The sequence below is a fragment of the Solanum dulcamara genome, chromosome 2, assembly GCF_947179165.1.
Source record: "Solanum dulcamara chromosome 2, daSolDulc1.2, whole genome shotgun sequence".
Taxonomy (NCBI): Eukaryota; Viridiplantae; Streptophyta; class Magnoliopsida; order Solanales; family Solanaceae; genus Solanum; species Solanum dulcamara.
Genome location: NC_077238.1, coordinates 4,354,851 through 4,373,013, shown reverse-complemented (window position 1 = coordinate 4,373,013; position 18,163 = coordinate 4,354,851). Strand labels below are relative to the sequence as shown.

General features: G+C 32.3%; 2 protein-coding genes across 2 annotated transcripts; one reads left to right on the top strand and one right to left on the bottom strand.

Moving 5' to 3' along the window:
* Positions 1–8,448: 8,448 nt before the first annotated feature.
* On the bottom strand, positions 8,449–10,371 carry LOC129874491 (uncharacterized). The gene is made up of 2 exons (XM_055949787.1): positions 10,055–10,371; positions 8,449–9,616 (listed from the first exon to the last, which is right to left on the bottom strand). The coding sequence occupies exons 1-2, from the start codon at positions 10,369–10,371 to the stop codon at positions 8,743–8,745; spliced, it is 1,191 nt and encodes a 396-aa protein (XP_055805762.1). The 3' UTR covers positions 8,449–8,742.
* Positions 10,372–15,450: 5,079 nt separating this feature from the next.
* On the top strand, positions 15,451–16,779 carry LOC129874483 (F-box protein At3g07870-like). The gene has a single exon (XM_055949778.1). The coding sequence runs from the start codon at positions 15,459–15,461 to the stop codon at positions 16,641–16,643; it is 1,185 nt and encodes a 394-aa protein (XP_055805753.1). The 5' UTR covers positions 15,451–15,458; the 3' UTR covers positions 16,644–16,779.
* Positions 16,780–18,163: the final 1,384 nt, after the last annotated feature.

Here is an 18,163-nt window from a genome sequence, read left to right as displayed (position 1 = left end):
GTGAATAATCCATACAATATAAATGTATTATAAGTGTTTTAAAATATATATTATGTTTATGTAGTAAGAAATTGACATAATGTATTATAAATCTATTAAAGTATGTGATAAATATATTATCTATCTATAAAACTTGTATTATATATGTTTTATAAATAGTTCTCTGCAATATGTATTAAAACTGTATTATAAATGTATTATAAGTGTTCAGTGAAAAAAAAATTATTGCTATAGATGATAAATATTTTCTTAATATTGTATATTTATGTAAGTTTCCCTTCTTTTTTCTTGTTTCAACAATTAAGTATTTTTAGACTTGCATTGATCCACTGGGCTTTTTGGTCATGTAATAGTCTGGACAATGGCCTAGTGGATTGAATTCATTTCTCAGAAGCTTTGTCTAATTGGCCCATTCTTTTTCGGCCCATTTTCATTTACTTCTAGCCAGATGATTTACAAGAATGATTTTGGCGGCATATGATTTCGAATTTTTAATCTCGCTTGTTCCATGGATAAAACGTGAAGTTTAACATGTTTTGACTTTTGAATTTAAAGATCTACCCAAGAAGAAAACAAGTGTCAAAAGTCCAAATTCATCCATTTGCAAGGTTATTACGTGTTATCGCTGAGGCAAATAGTTTGCAACTAATGTGTGTATATATATTTTGCAGTGTAAAAAATACACCTAAACTATCACTCATAACTTTGACAAATACACCTCAATGCTGACTGGATCAAATCAATAGGGACTAACTGATATATCAAGGACTAAAATAAAGAAAATAAAACCTTGAAAGATCATTCAGGCCAAATAGAAAGTTTGATCAATGTTCTTGCATTAGAGTTTAGGACAGTTCAATTTGCTAAAACATCAAAGCATATTTGATCTGATTGCGAAGGACAGTTCAAAAAAGTCTAATCCTCTAACTCTACTATGTAAAAGCATTCCAATTTTTTTGACACCATAGATCCAAAACATTTAAGCACAAAAGGTGTATGAAAATACAGAAAAAATGAATTGAGGGAGGGGGTATAATAGGACCTTAGTTAAGTTGTGGTGTGTCACAGGGATTTTTAGTCACAATTTAGAGGATATTCATGTTTTATCCCTATATTAGTTGAAAATGACGTAAAAAGTACTGTAAATTACATTAAATTAACGGTTGTAGATATTCAAAAATCATATAAGAAATTTGTTTGACTCTCTTTATTCAACTTGTACTACATAAATTGAAGCAGAAGGAGTATCATATATTATTTGAAAATGACATAAAAAACACTATAAATCACAGTAAATTATCAACTTAAAATATTTTTAAAAAAAATACAAAAAATTAATTGAATCTCCAAATTTCATCAGTATCATATAAATTAAGAAAAAAAAAGTGACATATATTGGAGCCCTGATAGCACGACACTTAATATCTAATACTTATATAGTATTTTTTATTATATATAGTCTAGAAGCAGACTTGTCATTGACTGCTTCACCCTTAACCAGAGATCTCGAGTTCGAGCCCTGATATGAAAAAATCTTGTTGGGAGAGTCATACACGAATGGACCCTGAAGCGCGTGATCCGAATTTAGGCGGGCTATGAACATCGAGTGGAAAACAAAAAAAAGACTTGTCACGAACGACATGTAATGCCTCATAACTTCTAACCAAAGATTTGAACCATCCTTCATATGTAATAGGCCCGAATCCAATGATTTCTAAGTTTTACATATATGTTAAGGTTCTTTTCTAAGTATTTGAAGTGTGTTGGATGTAGTTTAGGGTCACAATGAACCTCAAACGCCAAGCCAAGTTCAAAGTATTTATATCGTCTAGGTTTTCGTATGATTTCATATGAAGGTCAACTTCAAACAACCATATCTCTTATCATATAGAGAGTTAAGTGGCCCATGACCTATCAAATTAAAGATCTATGAGTCTTCTTTCTAATGCCACATATTTTTAATCATTTAGAATTTGGAGTAGAAAGCTGTAATTGTTTTACTGAGACATGTCTGAAACCAGATAATTCATCGATCTCACCTATCTATTCGGCGAATCGCCAAATGGTTCGGCGTATCGTCAAACTGCATCTCTATATTGTCTTGAAAACATTCAAACTCTGAATATTTTGACGATTTAAAGTGCCTCTTCAACGATCCGCAAAATAGTTTAGTGAGAGACCTCCAGATCGTCGATTTGGACGACGGAATTCATTAAAAGATCATTTTTTTATGGTCTTCTTACCTTCTAGAAAGGTATTCTTGACCTTTTACTCTCAATTAACTTCCCTAGCTCTATCTTATAACCTAATAACCTCCCTATTCTCACCCAACCCTCAGACAAATGAAATTCGCACATTCTAAATTTTCTCAAGGAAGAAGCTAGGGTTCTTCACCTTTAAGCCTCAGTTCAATGTTTCATGTCAGTATTTTCCTTCAGGTATGTAAGACTTCAATGAGAGCATTTTTTCACTCTCATGCCTAAAGTATTTTGATTCTCAAGAATTTTACAAGATTATTAAGAGCAAAAATTAGGATTTCTATGAAATTATGATCTTTCTTCATAAATTCCTATTTTTATTGTTTCACTTTGGTTTTAAAAACCTTATTGCACTGATTTAACATTATTTTTATGGCCTCTATGCATTTATTACTTTTAAGCATCAAACCAAACAAGATATGATTTATAACACAATACGGGTCATTTTAAGGCATGACTTTTGAGTTTAGTCTCACTTATGATTCAAAATATGATTTTTGAGCTTAGTCTCACTTATGATTCAAGATATGGCTTTTGAGCTTAATCTCACATATGATTCAGATATATGGATAATTTTTATACATATGAGTATTAATTTGTATTTATATTTTTTGGGGAGGACTATTTAGAACCGAGTAGACTTTAGAGATGAAGGTTTCCATTTAGATTCTGTGCACCTTTAGTAGCAATCCCTAAGTCCCATAACTACGTGCCACCGTAGGACTTGAGTATATCACTTTGTCGACAATTCTACATAGTCCTAAGAGGCACAGACTAGTAGATCCACATAGATATGATATGGTTTTATATCTTGGCAAAGTACAGGGGAGTCCTCCTAACTGGGTTAGATGTCGGAAATCATGAGTTCACGTGATGTATGTCGGTTATAAGAAACTTCCCTGTTTATGCATCTTTTTACGATATGTTCTTAACCTTATATAGTTCAAATTTTAAGCAATGTTATTTTATGAATATGATTATGCAAGGCTATTGATTTAGACTCAGGTTGATGTATATGCTTTTGAAAGAAGTTTTTTTTTTAAAAAAATGATATTTATGCATGGACTCCAACTTTTTCTTTTCAGTTTCTTTATTATGATTATGATTTTAGAAATCTTGTTTCACTGTTCCTTCATATGTTATTTAATATGATTATGTTAGTGTTTTCTTATATACTCAGTACATCTCACGTACTGGTGCATACTTTTCTCTGCGCTGCATCCTTTTATAATGTAGATTCCGGCACTCGTTCTCAGACTCGTGGCTAGTGAGGTTGCAACGGTTGGTGAGTCTTCTTTATTCAAGGACTTCATGGAGTAGTTTTAGTTAGTTCTTTTACTAAGTTACGATAGTCGGGGGCCATGTCCTGGCAAACTTATTTCTTTTGATTTAGATGTTAGAAACTTGTTTCAGACATTAGTTTTCAGTTTTCATGGATATGTTATCTTTCTAATAAGACCTTTCATGTGCATATGTTTCAGCTTTCGCTTAGTTTTCTTATGATATGCTTTGATGCGTTATGCCAAGGGTTAGTTTGGAACTACTCGTGGTTTCAAGTACCGTGTCAAGGCTAGAACGTAGACTCGGATCGTGACACGACATGTCTGCTTCAGCAAGCCAGGTGTATTTCATCTTTTGCTGTGCAACTACATGTGTCCTTCTTTCCACTGATTCCGTCAAATTGCTCAGTTGCTCTTCGTCTCTCCTCATCTCTTCCTCTTTCCCACTTTCAAAATTTCACATTGATTAGCTTCTTATTCAGAAAGATTTCTATTTTGAAATGGGTTCGTGATAATACTTTTAGTGGGGTCTTATAATTGGTTGGTCATCTATGTTTTCCTATGTGTTGATAAAAAAAAATCTAATCTTTTCTTTTCTTTCTGTTGCTTCTGTTTGCACCTTGTTTATTGGGTGTGATGGTTTGATCTGGAGTTTGGTGTCTGTGTTTGACCCTGCCTCTTTGTTGGCTTCATTACTTTTTGGATCTTATTTGCCGTGTTACGTCTGTATACACTCCTATTTGAGCTGCGTTTTCTTTCATTGTATGATTCATGACTCTTCGTCCGGACTGATTCTTGTTCTTCCTTGCCTATGGGGATTTGGCGATATTGACGTTTACCATTTTGAAATTCAATTTTCCATGTGCTTCAGGTGGACTATTAGTTTAAGCGATTGGGAAGTTGGTATTGCTTTATGTGTTCTTACTGAGTATCTCTCGTGGTATAATTATCAGATTTCTTTCTCTTTATTTCTTCTCCTCGCCTACCAATAACTTTCCTACTTTACTTGTCAATATACTTTGTGCTCGTACTTCTAAGGTTGACAACAAGATACACTTGAACAATTTTAATCAACCCTCTATACATGCAAGGTAATGCTTTAATGAATTGGTGCGAGCTAACCATTCTGATACATCATGCTTCATCTACAACTATTTATATAAAAAAGATATATTTGTCATGCCGTTTTACAGGTCAAAGGAGAACAAACAAATGCTTCTGGCGTACACTTTAAGAAAGACTTGATGACGAAGGGATTAGGCAAGCAACAACACATATATCTAATGGACAAGTTGGGAGTGTTAGATGTTATGCACCCTCCAACTTGAGGGGGAGTATTGAAGATAATTAGTTGTTAGTTATTAGTTGTTTGTTAGTTGTGATAATTGGTTGTTAGATTGGTTGTTAGTTAGCTTAATAGTTTGTTAATAGTTTGTTAAGATAGTGAGCCCACACTAATTAAGGGTTGTATACGTACAGGAAAGAATGGATATTTTTGTACACTGTTTTCATTTCCAATTGGAGAAAATCAGAGGAGCCCTAATTTTGCTCTCCGCCTCTCTCTTCATCTTCATCACTTCTCTTCATCTCCTTTCTTCTCATTCCTTCACAGGTTCCATTGATCATCGAACGCTCGCTCCCTCAATCTTGCATCTATTGAAGATGAAGCAATATCTACCTCGGCTATTCCTTCATTGTCATCTACAGTGAGTTCAAAATTGACATGATTCTACTTTAAAATTGATAATATCTGCAAATCATCTTTACTTTTGCCATTTTAATCGACTTCCCTATCTACATAATACAGAGGTCAAGACTCAAGGCCAAAAAAAAAAAGAAAAAAGGTTACAAAGAAATATTCCTCATGATCTGTCTTTTTACAAAAAATTAGAGAATAGTCATTTTGATGGATTTTTTTATTTACATGTGAAATTCAAAATTCCATGATAACAATTATTATTATGGGACCAAAAAGTGAGTAATATGCAGACTTGCTATTCAATTTCATATGAGAAAGTGTCTGATATGCGCTATTACGGCGTACATATCACTCTCCTTAGATTTGATTTGTTTGACTGTTTTGAATATGTTATTGTTATTGTTGTTATATGATAAAGCTACAAACTTCCCATGGCTTCTCATCTGTCTACTTCATTTATTTCACCTCAATAAACTTGGACAAAAAATCATAAATATTGATTATTTTAGGAGGATATTAGATCTGCCTAGAAGAAGAGGAGGATGATTTTGGTTGTAACAAAATACAAAGGTATGTTTTTTGTGGTGGCATATTCTACAAGATACTCCCTCTGTCCCAATCTCAATTTGTGTGATGTTGTTTGATACAATGTTAAAAAAAAATCAAAATTTATGATCTAAAACAAGTTATGAATATTTGTGTGACTATAGAGTAAATGTGAAATGAGCATTTTAATAGAAATGTGTTTTTTTAGATTAATTAAAAAGAAAAGTGTGTCACTTGAATTGAAATATGAGAATAGCATGTTTAGATGGACAAAAAAGAGATTCCGAAAATCCTTGGAGCTGCGGAACCTATGCCATGGGTAAATTCTGTATCTAGATTTACAATATTTCTATTCTCCTGTAAATTGACTTGGTTGTGCTTAATATTGATACTTGTCACATAAAAGAAAATATTCTTGCTAAGGTATTATTTATTGTGTAATTAGACATACTTACTAAAAACAGAGAAGAATAAGACTAATTTATTTCTCAAGAAAAATAATATGTCATGCAAAATGCAAATTAAATTAGATTTAGTACTAAAAAATAAAGAAATAAAAGATGAAACTTAATTTCAAGTTTGTTCCAAGCAAATGAATGGACATCAACATTATTGTTCCCTACCGCTTCCTTAAATTTTTCCTAAAAAGTGTTACCAATCATGAACGACATCTCCTCTTCCACTAGCTTCATTGAAAGTTTTTTATGGTTAGCTCTAGAAAAAACAAAAAACTTTTTTGAAAAGAAAACAATTGGACTCTGGTTACTATAAAATTTGTTAGTGATATTCATTGAATAAGAGTGATTTAAAATTTTCTTTAAGTTCCAAGTAGATTTAAAAAAATGTTGGGTTTCTTATCTCTAAACGGGGCACTAAGGCTGACTATCAATTTATTATAGACAATTTTTGACACTGTAAAATTAGCAAATAAAAAAAATTAAAAAAAATAATTAATTATATACAAATACACACAAAATAATAATAATTTAAAGTTATTATTTTTTATTTTAACATACTTATTGTTTTTTTTTTTGTTTTTTTTTTGTTTTTTTTTAAACTTCCCCGGACCCTGCGCATAGCGGGAGCTTAAGTGCACCGGGCTGCCCTTTTTTTTTTATATACTTATTGTTTTTAATATAATATTTGTATATGACATAAAACCTTTAATTAGTCTCACATAGTAATATAGAAATAAGAATTAATTCTAGTTGATAAGATGTTAGTCATGTGTTTGCAATATATTACCTTGGATGGTATTGTAAAATTTTTATTTATTAATATGAAACTATGAGTTATTTAATTAAAGTTCTAAAATATTTTTGATAAAATATAGATAGTTTTTTAAAAATATATATATATTTTTAACCTAAGTGAAATAAAATCATAAAATATACCATTGAAATATATATATATATATATATATATATATATTCTGATGGTATCAAAGATGGAAAAGTAGTAGTTCAGTGAATAGAACAAGGGAACAGGCGGATGAATAGTTTGGATTGTAGGTTCAATTCGAATAAATAGTTTTAATTGTGTCCAATTTGAATAAATATTTTACTAATAGGTTCAATTTGTGTAGTTTTCCTGAGTATTGTTGGACTTGCATTGATCCACTGGGCTTTTTGGTCATGCAATAGTCTGGACAATGGCTTGGTGGATTTAATTCATTTCTCAAATGCTTTGTCTAATTGATCCACTCTTCTTCGGCCTATTTTCTTTTACTTCTAGCCGGATGATTTACAAGAATGATTTTGAAGGGCATGTGGTTTTAAACTTTTGATCTTGCTTGTTCAACGGATAAACCTTTTTAACTAGTTTTGATTTTTGACTTTCAATATCTACCCAAGAGGAAAACAAGTGTTATAAGTCCAAAATCATCCATTTTCAAGGCTATTCCGTGTAATGTCCTGATTCTAGGGATTCTTACGTATATGTATCGCCTAGGAAAATAGTTTGCAGCTAATGTAATCCATTTTATTACATAAAAGCGAAGTCAGCATCCAACTCTGGTGCTAGCAAACAATGACTCAGGAAAGTAAGGAGTTCCTGATTTGAAAGGACACCAGCAAGCTGCTACTGAATGTGAACAAAGTCATAGCTATTGCCAGATTTCATCTCAAATCGAGCTGCATTTCCTCTTTCCTTTCAAACCTAGCTAGGGAATTGGATTTCGCTCTATCAATTCTGTCACTCTTATCTACGATAGCAGCAAACTCCACTTCCGCGAACCCCCCTCGTTACCATACGTGCGACTCTCACCGCATACCGCTCGCACAAAGACTCCAAAATTCATCCCGGGACCAAAACATCCTGTCACTAATTCACACACTCATATATATATAAACAATATATCTACACTATTATACATAAAATTGAGTGAAAAAGAAAAAATGACTATTGATTTTACTAGAGTGAAGTGTCAAAAATGCACCTAAACATTTTTTTCCGTGAGTTCACACCTCAACTATTGTGAGTATAAGAAACACACCTAAACTATCACTCATAAGTTTGAGAAACACACCTCAATGCTGACTAAACCAAATCAGTAGGGACTAACTGATATATCAATTGATGAAAGGACTAAAATTAAGAAAATAAAATCTTGAAAGATCATTCAGGCCAAATAGAAAGTTTGATCAATGTTCTTGCATTAGAGTTTAGGACAGTTATATTTTCTAAAACATCAAAGCATATTTGATTTGATTGTGAAAGAGAGTTCAAAAAAAGTCTAATCATCTAACACTATTATGTAAAAGCATTCCAATTTTTTTTTGACACCACAAATACAAGACATTGTCACACAATGCTCACAGAAACATCAAAAGCATCTGGTAGCTGCCATTCAACATTGTCTCGACTAAAAATACACATACATATATTCAAAGTAGGTGTTACTGTGCTGGATGATCAAACTATGCAGCATCAGGGCGAGGATTATGTGAACGCCATACTGTCAATCCCATATGCTCTTTACCTTGTCAATGTGCTTGAAATCATAAGTCATCACTAAACTTTTATCCATTCTTCTCAACACAAACTTCTCAACCAAAACATAGCAACTAAATCTTCTCCATTTAGTACTATTTTCTCTGTTTTCTTCAATTACTTGGTTAATCCTCCCTTGATTTCGCCATCCACCTCTTTCTTGTTCCCATTTCATTCTTTGAACTATTTCTTGTCTCAATCCTAAACTTGTTACTTCATTTCCATCTTTATCATAGCTTCTAAACCATATTACTCCTTCGACAACATTTTTATCGTCCCATTTTGCTTTGTTAGTTCCGCCAATAAAGGCAACTTCTGTGTCAAGTGTAACATCCACAAGTGCTGAATTCCCTTCATTAATTTTGTCATTTTGACAAGTAAAAAACTGCTCCCATCTCTGCTCGAGTGTCATTTCATAGAACATTGATCTCTGCATCTGTTCTTTAAGTACCGTTCCATCTTTGATAAACACGAAAGGACAATACCATTTTCCCACAACAACAACTTCAGAACATTTAAAAGATGATATGAAATTGAACTCTGGAAGTTGTTGCCTCAGCTTAGCATTTACGCCTTGAGCATCATCATTTAATTCATATATTTTGGGAGTTTTCGCACGAAGATGCCAACCTCTTCGCCTTAAAAATCGCGGTGGAAAACCATCCGGTGCAAGAGACTTAGCAAAAAAGCTACCTCTGCCACTGCAACCTGTATTATATAGACAAATCTCAAACTGCTGATATGCCTCCTCTGGATCTAACGGCTTCGTTTTAACGTCTCGTACACATCTGCAGAAACAGCAGTTTTGCATTTCTTCCTCCTTTGAACAAGCAAATGCTTGTCTGCAAAATATCAGATGTGGAAGTACTAATCAGAACAACTCTTAATAAATAAATAAAATTCTACAAGAACGGATACATCGCTTTGGTTAATGAACATATATATGTAGATTGCATACATTTTTTCTGAAAATGTTGTGCCTTTTTCGACGGTAGATCGATATCGCTCAAAAGAAAAACCAACATAAGACCAATTCATTAAAGGTAAAGACACAATACCAAGGGTAAGATATGTTCCTCTAAAGTACAGATCAAGAATAAGAAGATTCATATTCATTCTACTATTTCTAGCCAATGAAAGTCTGGCTGAGACAGAATTTTCACTGAAGGCATTCATCATTTATTATATATACGGTGTGATTATACACTTTTACTAACTTGAATCAATTTTCAAATCGTATAATTATATAAAATGTCACACAAATATTAAAATTAACATACCCTTTGCTCTTTCCATGAGGCTTGATAGCATAATACTGATTTGAAGACAATGGCTTATTAAGAACTGGAATGAACATTACATCGTCCCTGAGAATAATCTTGTTCTCACCGTTACTAGTTTCGTATCGAACAGTCAGTTTCTTGTTCTGAGGAAAAGGCAAGTCCATCAGATCATAATTTTTGCAATGTCCAAAACAACAATATGTTTCAGATTCCTCATCTTGAATCACTAAGTATCCTGAATTTGGACCTTCAGGAGATAATGAAAGTGCATCTGAATTTTTTTGGTAGTAAGAAAGAGGTCTTGTTACATACATTTTCAGCAAAAAAAAAGACAGTTTACTTTTTGAAGAACATGTTAATAATCTCCTATAGCTATATAAAGAACCAGCTAGTCATCAAATTTTTAAAATAATATAAAATTTATTAGCCTTATGTTGACTTTTTGCAGCAATTCAGTTCGATTAGATTTTATATAGTATCGGTTCGGATTATTGATTTTTAATTTTGAACACTCTAAATCGATAAACAAATCAATAAGATGTTTATGATTTTTGTCCTTAACAATTTAATTTTCTGTTTTAATCAATAAAAAAATACTTATATATTGATAAATTATTATTTTAGTCCTTGTGATATCACATTATGCACATTTAACTTTTAATTAACTGAAATGTGCACTTTTCATCTCTTTTGCTAGAGAATACTCACAAATTTGTTATCATAAGTTTGTAATATATTATAGTTTTAAGACAGTACAAACACCACATATTTTCGTGTAAAGGGACTAAATATAGATATATATTAGTTAATTGATAGTTAAATATATTTAGTTAATTATCATTAGAATCAAAATAAGAATTTATCAACAATTGAGGGACAGATCATGATCTTTGTTAAATTTTTTGCTGAAATGGAGATCATGATCTTTGTTAAATTTTAAATTGAAGCTTCTCTACAGGAACAACTTGTCATATTAGTCAAAGATGAAAAAAATAATTTATTGTTTAATATACTGATAATGTAAAGAAGTTTTGCATTATCAATTTTTTTATTTAATCATCTTATTTTTTATGGATGGTTACCTGTATTTTCCGTATAAGTATCTAATAGTATACATATTCTTTTCTAATGTTAATAATGTATTATTGAAGTTAAATTCAATGGAAAATACGTAACGCAGACAAAACAAATTTTTAATTATACAAGTACAGGGTTTATTATTCAAATAATAATATCCTGACATGTTGTTTCTGAAGGTTGGAAGAAGTTTCCTTGATACTATGAACTATATATTAAACTATCGAAACAACGTTTACTAAAGTTAACTAATACCAAAATCATGTTATAAATTGATGTAATTCAATATACTAATGGGAGATTTTCAACATTTTCAATTTGGAGAAGTTTCTAGGTGATAGCCACATAGAAAATAGTGATAATTTAGGGGTTTTTTAATTAATCCACTCTTTATATATTTTCAAAGTATTAAATTTACCTATCATAGTCCATTCCTGTAGCACCAAGGGCGTGGCCTAATGGTTGATAAAGTGGATGAAGTCTTAGGTTTAAATTAGTAGAGAAAAAAGTACTAGGTGATTTTTTCCCATCCGTATTAGTTTTGGAGGACAAAATTAGTTGATATTTTTATTGGATTGGTTTATTCATAGTCTTCGTTCTTTTTGACTCTTCAACCTGCTCATGGCTAGATCGATCGGTTTCGAGTCAAATAGGAAGAACTAGAAGATTCTAGAAATTCACAATTCTAAAGAGTTTTGAGTTTCCCATAAAAAGCATGTTGGGCTCATCTCCAACTTTGTTTCCAACCCTTCATTTCATATATCATTCCGGTATGCAATACCTCTTATTTAATCTTGCTATACGTCCAAGCTCTCTCCTTTATTGTCCAATACAAAATTGAATATAAGAAAATACTTTCCAGAACCGGTTGACGGTACTAGCTCACTTGTCATTTTAATTACTTTATATATAAAACTTGTTTGGTCTCGAAACAGCAATCAGGTCGTGTCTTAGCAGTTAGACTAGTCTTCACAGTAGAAATGATGATCAAGGTTACAACAACATACCCAATGAAATCCCACAAGTGGGTTTGAGGAGGATAAAGTGTATGCAGGTTTTACCATTACTTCGTGGAAGTAGAAAGGTTGTTTAGATCTCCAAATAAAATTTATTTTCAAAAGAGCACAATCCTATCCTGCAAAATAGATAGCAAGGAATGCTGGTGTTTAGTTGTGGAGAAGGTAGCTTTGAATGTTGCATCAATTTTGTTTCAGCCAATAAAGTTTTAAACTTGAAGTTTTTAAGGTTTTTTGCAGATATAATGCTGCAAAAGACAGACGTGAAGATTTGATGGCCGGCAAAAGTATGATAATCATTTTTTGTCTAATGTTAAGGGAAAGGTTTGCGTACACTTTACTCTCCCCAGACTCCACTTGTGGAATTTCACTGGATATGTTGCTGTTTGTTGTTAACGGAAAGAGTCCTCCATTTTCTCCTTCGCTAGAAGGCTATACCTCGTAGTAGTATGGTGGTAGGTGAGCAAAATCTTGAAAACTTGAAATTTTTTGTCTAATGTTAAGGGAAAGTATTTGTATGCTTGCGTGCAGTCTCTAAGTCTACAAGTTAAGGAAATAATCATCATTAAAAACACAACTCTGTAAACAACACATAGTCCAGAACTCATGAAAGTAGAATAAAAACTGGTGGAAACTATAATGTGATAAATTGGTCTACATATAAAGACTAGAAACTAAAATAAATTCTCTAATACTCTTAAATCTAAGAGTCAATAAATGTTAATGGGATAATGTTTTCAACAAACCTACTAACACGTCTTGCCATAAAAGGATAGTAGAACATCAAATATGTTGAGGTGCTAATAAGGTTCGATGTTGCAAAAATACATTTTTGATCATGTGTTCTCTTGTCAATGTTTTCTGCTTCAAGAATGGCAAGTTTCTCCTCAACCAAATCCGGATCAGAGTCAAATTTAGTAAAAACCTTGTTGACCTCGTCGTATACCCAATGACATTTATTAGGTTGGCGAAGTGGGTGTACAATCAGCTTTTCCCACAATGCAGTTTGAATTTCGCTTAGTCGGCTACCTTGTGGAGGTGAAAGAGTTCCAAACTTCTCCTCTGTTAAGTTGAAATAGGTGATAATATTGTGTCCATGTTTATTCCAATAAAGTATCCCATTGAGGAAGGCACAAGGAGACTCAAGCAAAAAGTTAAGTATACCACTAGAAATTCTTCTCCACGAGTTAGAATCTCTATACATGGCCTTTTCTTGCACGCAATAACATCACGAAGCAATTTGTATCTTTCTGTGGCCGGATCATATCCCAGAAACAATTCTGGAGTACCCCATTCACTTTTATATCCCAGAGAGAATGGCAAGGCTTTTATTTCCCCTGTTGTGATGTTATACAAGTAAACTTGACTATCTTTAACGTTGTACAGACAAACAAGTCCATTGCAATGATTTGAGCAACTAAGAATCTTTCTGTGTTTGAAATAATTACTACGAGGACCCACGAGTTGTAAAGGGAATCGCTCAAGTTGTGCTGTTGGGGACCTTTTTACAAGTTTGGACTCGTCTTTGGGAATATATACTTCAAATAAGAGGCGGCTGGCTAGGTGACGGGCTCTAGAACGAGCAATGTGTAACTTGACAAAGTTGACATCATGTCGTATCAAAGTGTTCCAAGCTTTAGAAACACAGTTGAATCTCATGAGTGACTTAGCTGGAAGCCATGTTAGTATTTCGAATATCATGTCATCTGTTAAATCATGCATACTCCTTCGACATCGTTTTTGATTACTTTGTGTATCTTGGAAGGGTGAGGGCGGCCGCTTTTCACCTTCCATGTTATGGAGAAGACAGAACAATTAAATAAACCTAGTTAACAAAGGTCTCTCCTTATTTGTGTTGGTTTCCAATACTCTCCCCTAGCTAAAAAAGGAAAATATTCTAAAAATATATAAATCATAAAATCATTCTTTTTTCTTTTCTTTTCTTAAATTTACTGTATGAGCATACAATTTTTAAAGCTGATTGAAGTATATTATTCAAACTTATATACCTTCCCAAAGATTCTTTTACTAGTTTATAGTACGTGTTATGCATGTGACGATAATATAATTTTCTTAGCTACTAGCAACTTCAACATTACAACTTATGTTCAATTTTATTTTTTTATTCAATTAATTAAGGTTTAATCAATAAATGTTGTATTTTTTTAGAATAACTTTGTGATAATATATAATGCGATTTTATAAACTTTTGTTTATTTGGTAAAATTGTATATATAACTGGGACAATTTTGATAGTTTTATAAATTATGGAATTTTTATGTTTATGAGAAAACATACAATGTAAAAAAAAGTCCGTATATCCGAACAAAACTTCAACTTCGACTTCAACGGTGAATCATTTGAGTCTTCGAATAAACATTTGAGACTTTAAAGTTGTCCCCCATAACAGTCTTGAGCGAGTAAAAACTTGGAATGTATCTAATTGCTGCAGTCCATTACACCATGACCATTCAACAAACAAATGAACCCATTACACGAACCAATTATTTCCACGTTTGGTTTACCAAAATTATTAATACTCGATTCTAACGGAGGTAGGTGAAAGTTAGGGCTCAACATAATCGGTCTGTTTAACGGCGAAGAAAAAAAATCATAATCTTTTTGAGTTCAAGGATGGAAGTGATAGATGCATTATTCGAAAGCAGCAAAAGGCATGGGAAATTAGGCGATCTTGACGTGTGATACATGTTCAAAAATATAGGGTTGAAAGTTAAAAGATGATACCAGAATTTACAAATAGTCTTACAACAGAAAATAGACTTAATTGACAATCTCGAAATAATTTCCACCATAATCACCGTTGGAAGGTCCATAATCATCGTGACGTGGTACATTGACTTGTTAATCTTGAAAACAAATAAGACCTAATTTGTATTGAATAAGGCCTAATTTATTTGTCTCCTAATCAACATCTAATTTCTCAAACACACGGTTCTATCTCAATGAATTATAAATTAATTAATACATATAACTTTCACTTAATAATAAATCACTTACCCTCTGTTTGATGATTACTGTTGATTGTTTTATATTGTATCGTATTATATTATTTTAATGAATACAATATTTGAATAGATTTATTATTGTTCATCGTTCATAATGTTATAAATTAATAATTTAAAGGGCAAACTTACTCGAAATAAAAATAGGATTATTACATAGACCTACGCGAAATAAAAATAGGATTATTACATAAACCTATTCGAAATAAAATAGGTTTATTAAATAATAAATAAAGACAAAATCCTCAAAACTAGCAATCGTTTTGTTCAAAATTTAGTGACAGCATGGACCCCAAAAGCTCTAAGCTTTTCCAGGGAGATTGCAAAGGAAGAACAATATGTCATGTCACCATGATCATGGACCTTTCGAGGGATATTATGTCCGAAATTCTTTCAAGATTATTAATCAAATCCATTTTTCGTTGTAAGACGGTTTGTAAACTCTGGTATAATCTTTTAACTTCTGACCCTTTATTTTTAAACATGTATCACAAAAGATCATCATCTAAATTTCCCAGTCTTTTGCTTTCGATTAATCTCTCTGTCCGGTTACTTGTGGAACTCAAAGCAGATGATTCTCATCCCCTAAAGAGAGCCATTGTGTTGAGCCCTAGATTTCACCTCCCTTCACCCAATTTGAGATTAATTGGTTCATGTAATGGGTTCATGTGTTTGTTGAATGGTTGGAGGTATGACTTAGACCATTCAATTTACATTAGCAATCCTCTTTTGGGTGAGTATTTCGAGGTTAAATTGCTCGAATGGGAGAAAAGAATTCAACGTGTTGCTTACGCATTCTGCTTTAGTGAAGCCTCTGGACAATATAAAGTATTGAGATCAGTAGTTAGAAAGTTTGACGGACCGCAAGTATCAGAACTGAATGTTTATACTCTTGGAGTTGATGAAAAATGGAGATATGTGGGTCAGGCTCCAGTACCTCTTCGTGAATCATTTAGTAACGCTAACGTCAATGGTGTTGTTCATTGGATGAATTGCAGAAAAAATGACAGCATTTACTCCTTTAACAGTTGGACAGAAGAGGTGAAGTCCTTTTTAGCTCCCCGTTGTCTGGAAATTTCATCCCACTTGTTGACGCTAGTAGAGTTGAGGAATTGTCTATGTTTGTGTAATTCTAACCATAGTGAGTATGTTGATATATGGTGGATGAAAGAGTATGGAATAGCTGAATCTTGGACTAAAGATCGCATTTTGAAGGATAGTATTCAGCCAGATATACGTTGTGATAGATTTATACCAATCTCAACTTGGAAAGATGGAGAAATATTGATGCGAAGGGATAAAGGCACACATGTAGTTTCTTACAATCCAAAAGAAAACAAGTTTGACAAGGTCAGAGTGTACGGTGGATTTTCAGCGACAAGCTACATGCCAAGTTTTTACTCACTCAAGACTGTCATTGGGGAAAATTTTCAAGTCTCATATGCTTATCCGAAGATAAAGATAGTTTAGATATTTAATTCATCTTACTTACTCCTGGATATTATATTTAGCTTTTATATAATTTAAGATCAGACAACTTTTACTGTTTTTTATGGATGCTTTCGAGGTATGGTACAATTCTGCTATATAGACAGCGTGATTTTCCCCTGTTACCAATTTGAATCAATTATCGAATCACATAATTACATAAACTGTCACATAAGACTAAATGCGTACATAAAAAATAACTTTTTTTCAACTTCTGTCGAAAAGTTTTCTTTGAAGAACATGCTAATAATCATCTAAAAAGGTAGCCTTACCTTGCATTTCTGCCAGAAGCTGTTTTCAAGGCTTGAACCCATGACCTCCTGGTCACATGACAGCAACTTTACCAGTTACTCCAAGACTCCCCTTCAAAATAACATCCTACCACTACAACAAATAAAGAATTTAGTGACAATAATATAATTACCAATATAGGAGAAAACTCAAATACCTTCGCTAAAGAGAATATATTTGGTGTTTACAGCCCTATAGTGCAAAAGAAGGAAAGGACGTGACATTTCGATAATATTTCTAAGTGATGGTTGCTTTTTATTTAATTTAGGGAAAAGACTCAAATATGTCATCGAACTTTGAGAAAAAACTCATTTATGTCATCCGTTAAAAGTTTAGCTCATTTATGTCATTGTCGTTTAACAAAAGGCTCATCTATGTCATTATTTTTTAGCTCCGATTTTGCAAAACCATCAAACAACTTTTAACATTTTTCTATTGGAGTTTTGAATTAAATATACTTTTTTTGCTTCTTCATCTTTAAGAAAACACGAAGAACACCAAGAATTTTAAATTTTCAACCGTCTCAATCTTTCACGAAATCACCTCAAATTTCAATAGTAACATCCCTTTAAGCTAGATATCAAAATCCAATATCTTTTGAGCTCAAATTCAACCTAACCCAACAAGATATACTTAAAATTTCTTCAAAATTTCAAAACTTTAACCTCCTTTAATGGATGAATTTTTGCCACAACTTCAAAATATTTGAAATTTTGAACATAGACTCAAAAAAAATATGTTAAAGTTCACTATGTCTATATTCAAAATTTCAAGTGATTTGGAGTTATGGAGAAAATTCTATCATTAAAGAAAGTTAAAGTTTTGAAACTTTGAAGAAAATTTAAGTGTGTTTTGTTGGGTTAGGTTGAATTCAAGTTTAAAAGATATTGAGTTTTGATATCTACCTCAGAGAGATGCTACTAAAGAAATTTGAGGTGATTTCGTGAAAAATTGAAGAAGTTGAAAATTTGGAGTTCTTGATGTTCTTGAAGAGTAAGAAGCAAACAAAGTATATTTGATTCAAAACGCCAATAGAAGAGTTTTTTTTTTAATTTTGGTATTTTATTAATGAAGTAATGAGTATAAAACACCACCTTACACCACCTCAGAAAAGTCCATTTTCTACCTGGCCCAATCGACTAGGAAAGAAATAAATAAACAGCCAAAAACAAAACACCTAACACTTTGAAACTCTATGTCCCCTCTCTCCC

Coding starts and splice junctions, on each gene's coding strand:
- LOC129874483 (XM_055949778.1), top strand. CDS start 15,459: ATGGACCCCAAAAGCTCTAAGCTTTTCCAGGGAGATTGCAAAGGAAGA.
- LOC129874491 (XM_055949787.1), bottom strand. CDS start 10,371: ATGTATGTAACAAGACCTCTTTCTTACTACCAAAAAAATTCAGATGCA. Junction 9,617..10,054: donor CCTCATGGAAAGAGCAAAGG/GTATGTTAATTT, acceptor GATATTTTGCAG/ACAAGCATTTGCTTGTTCAA.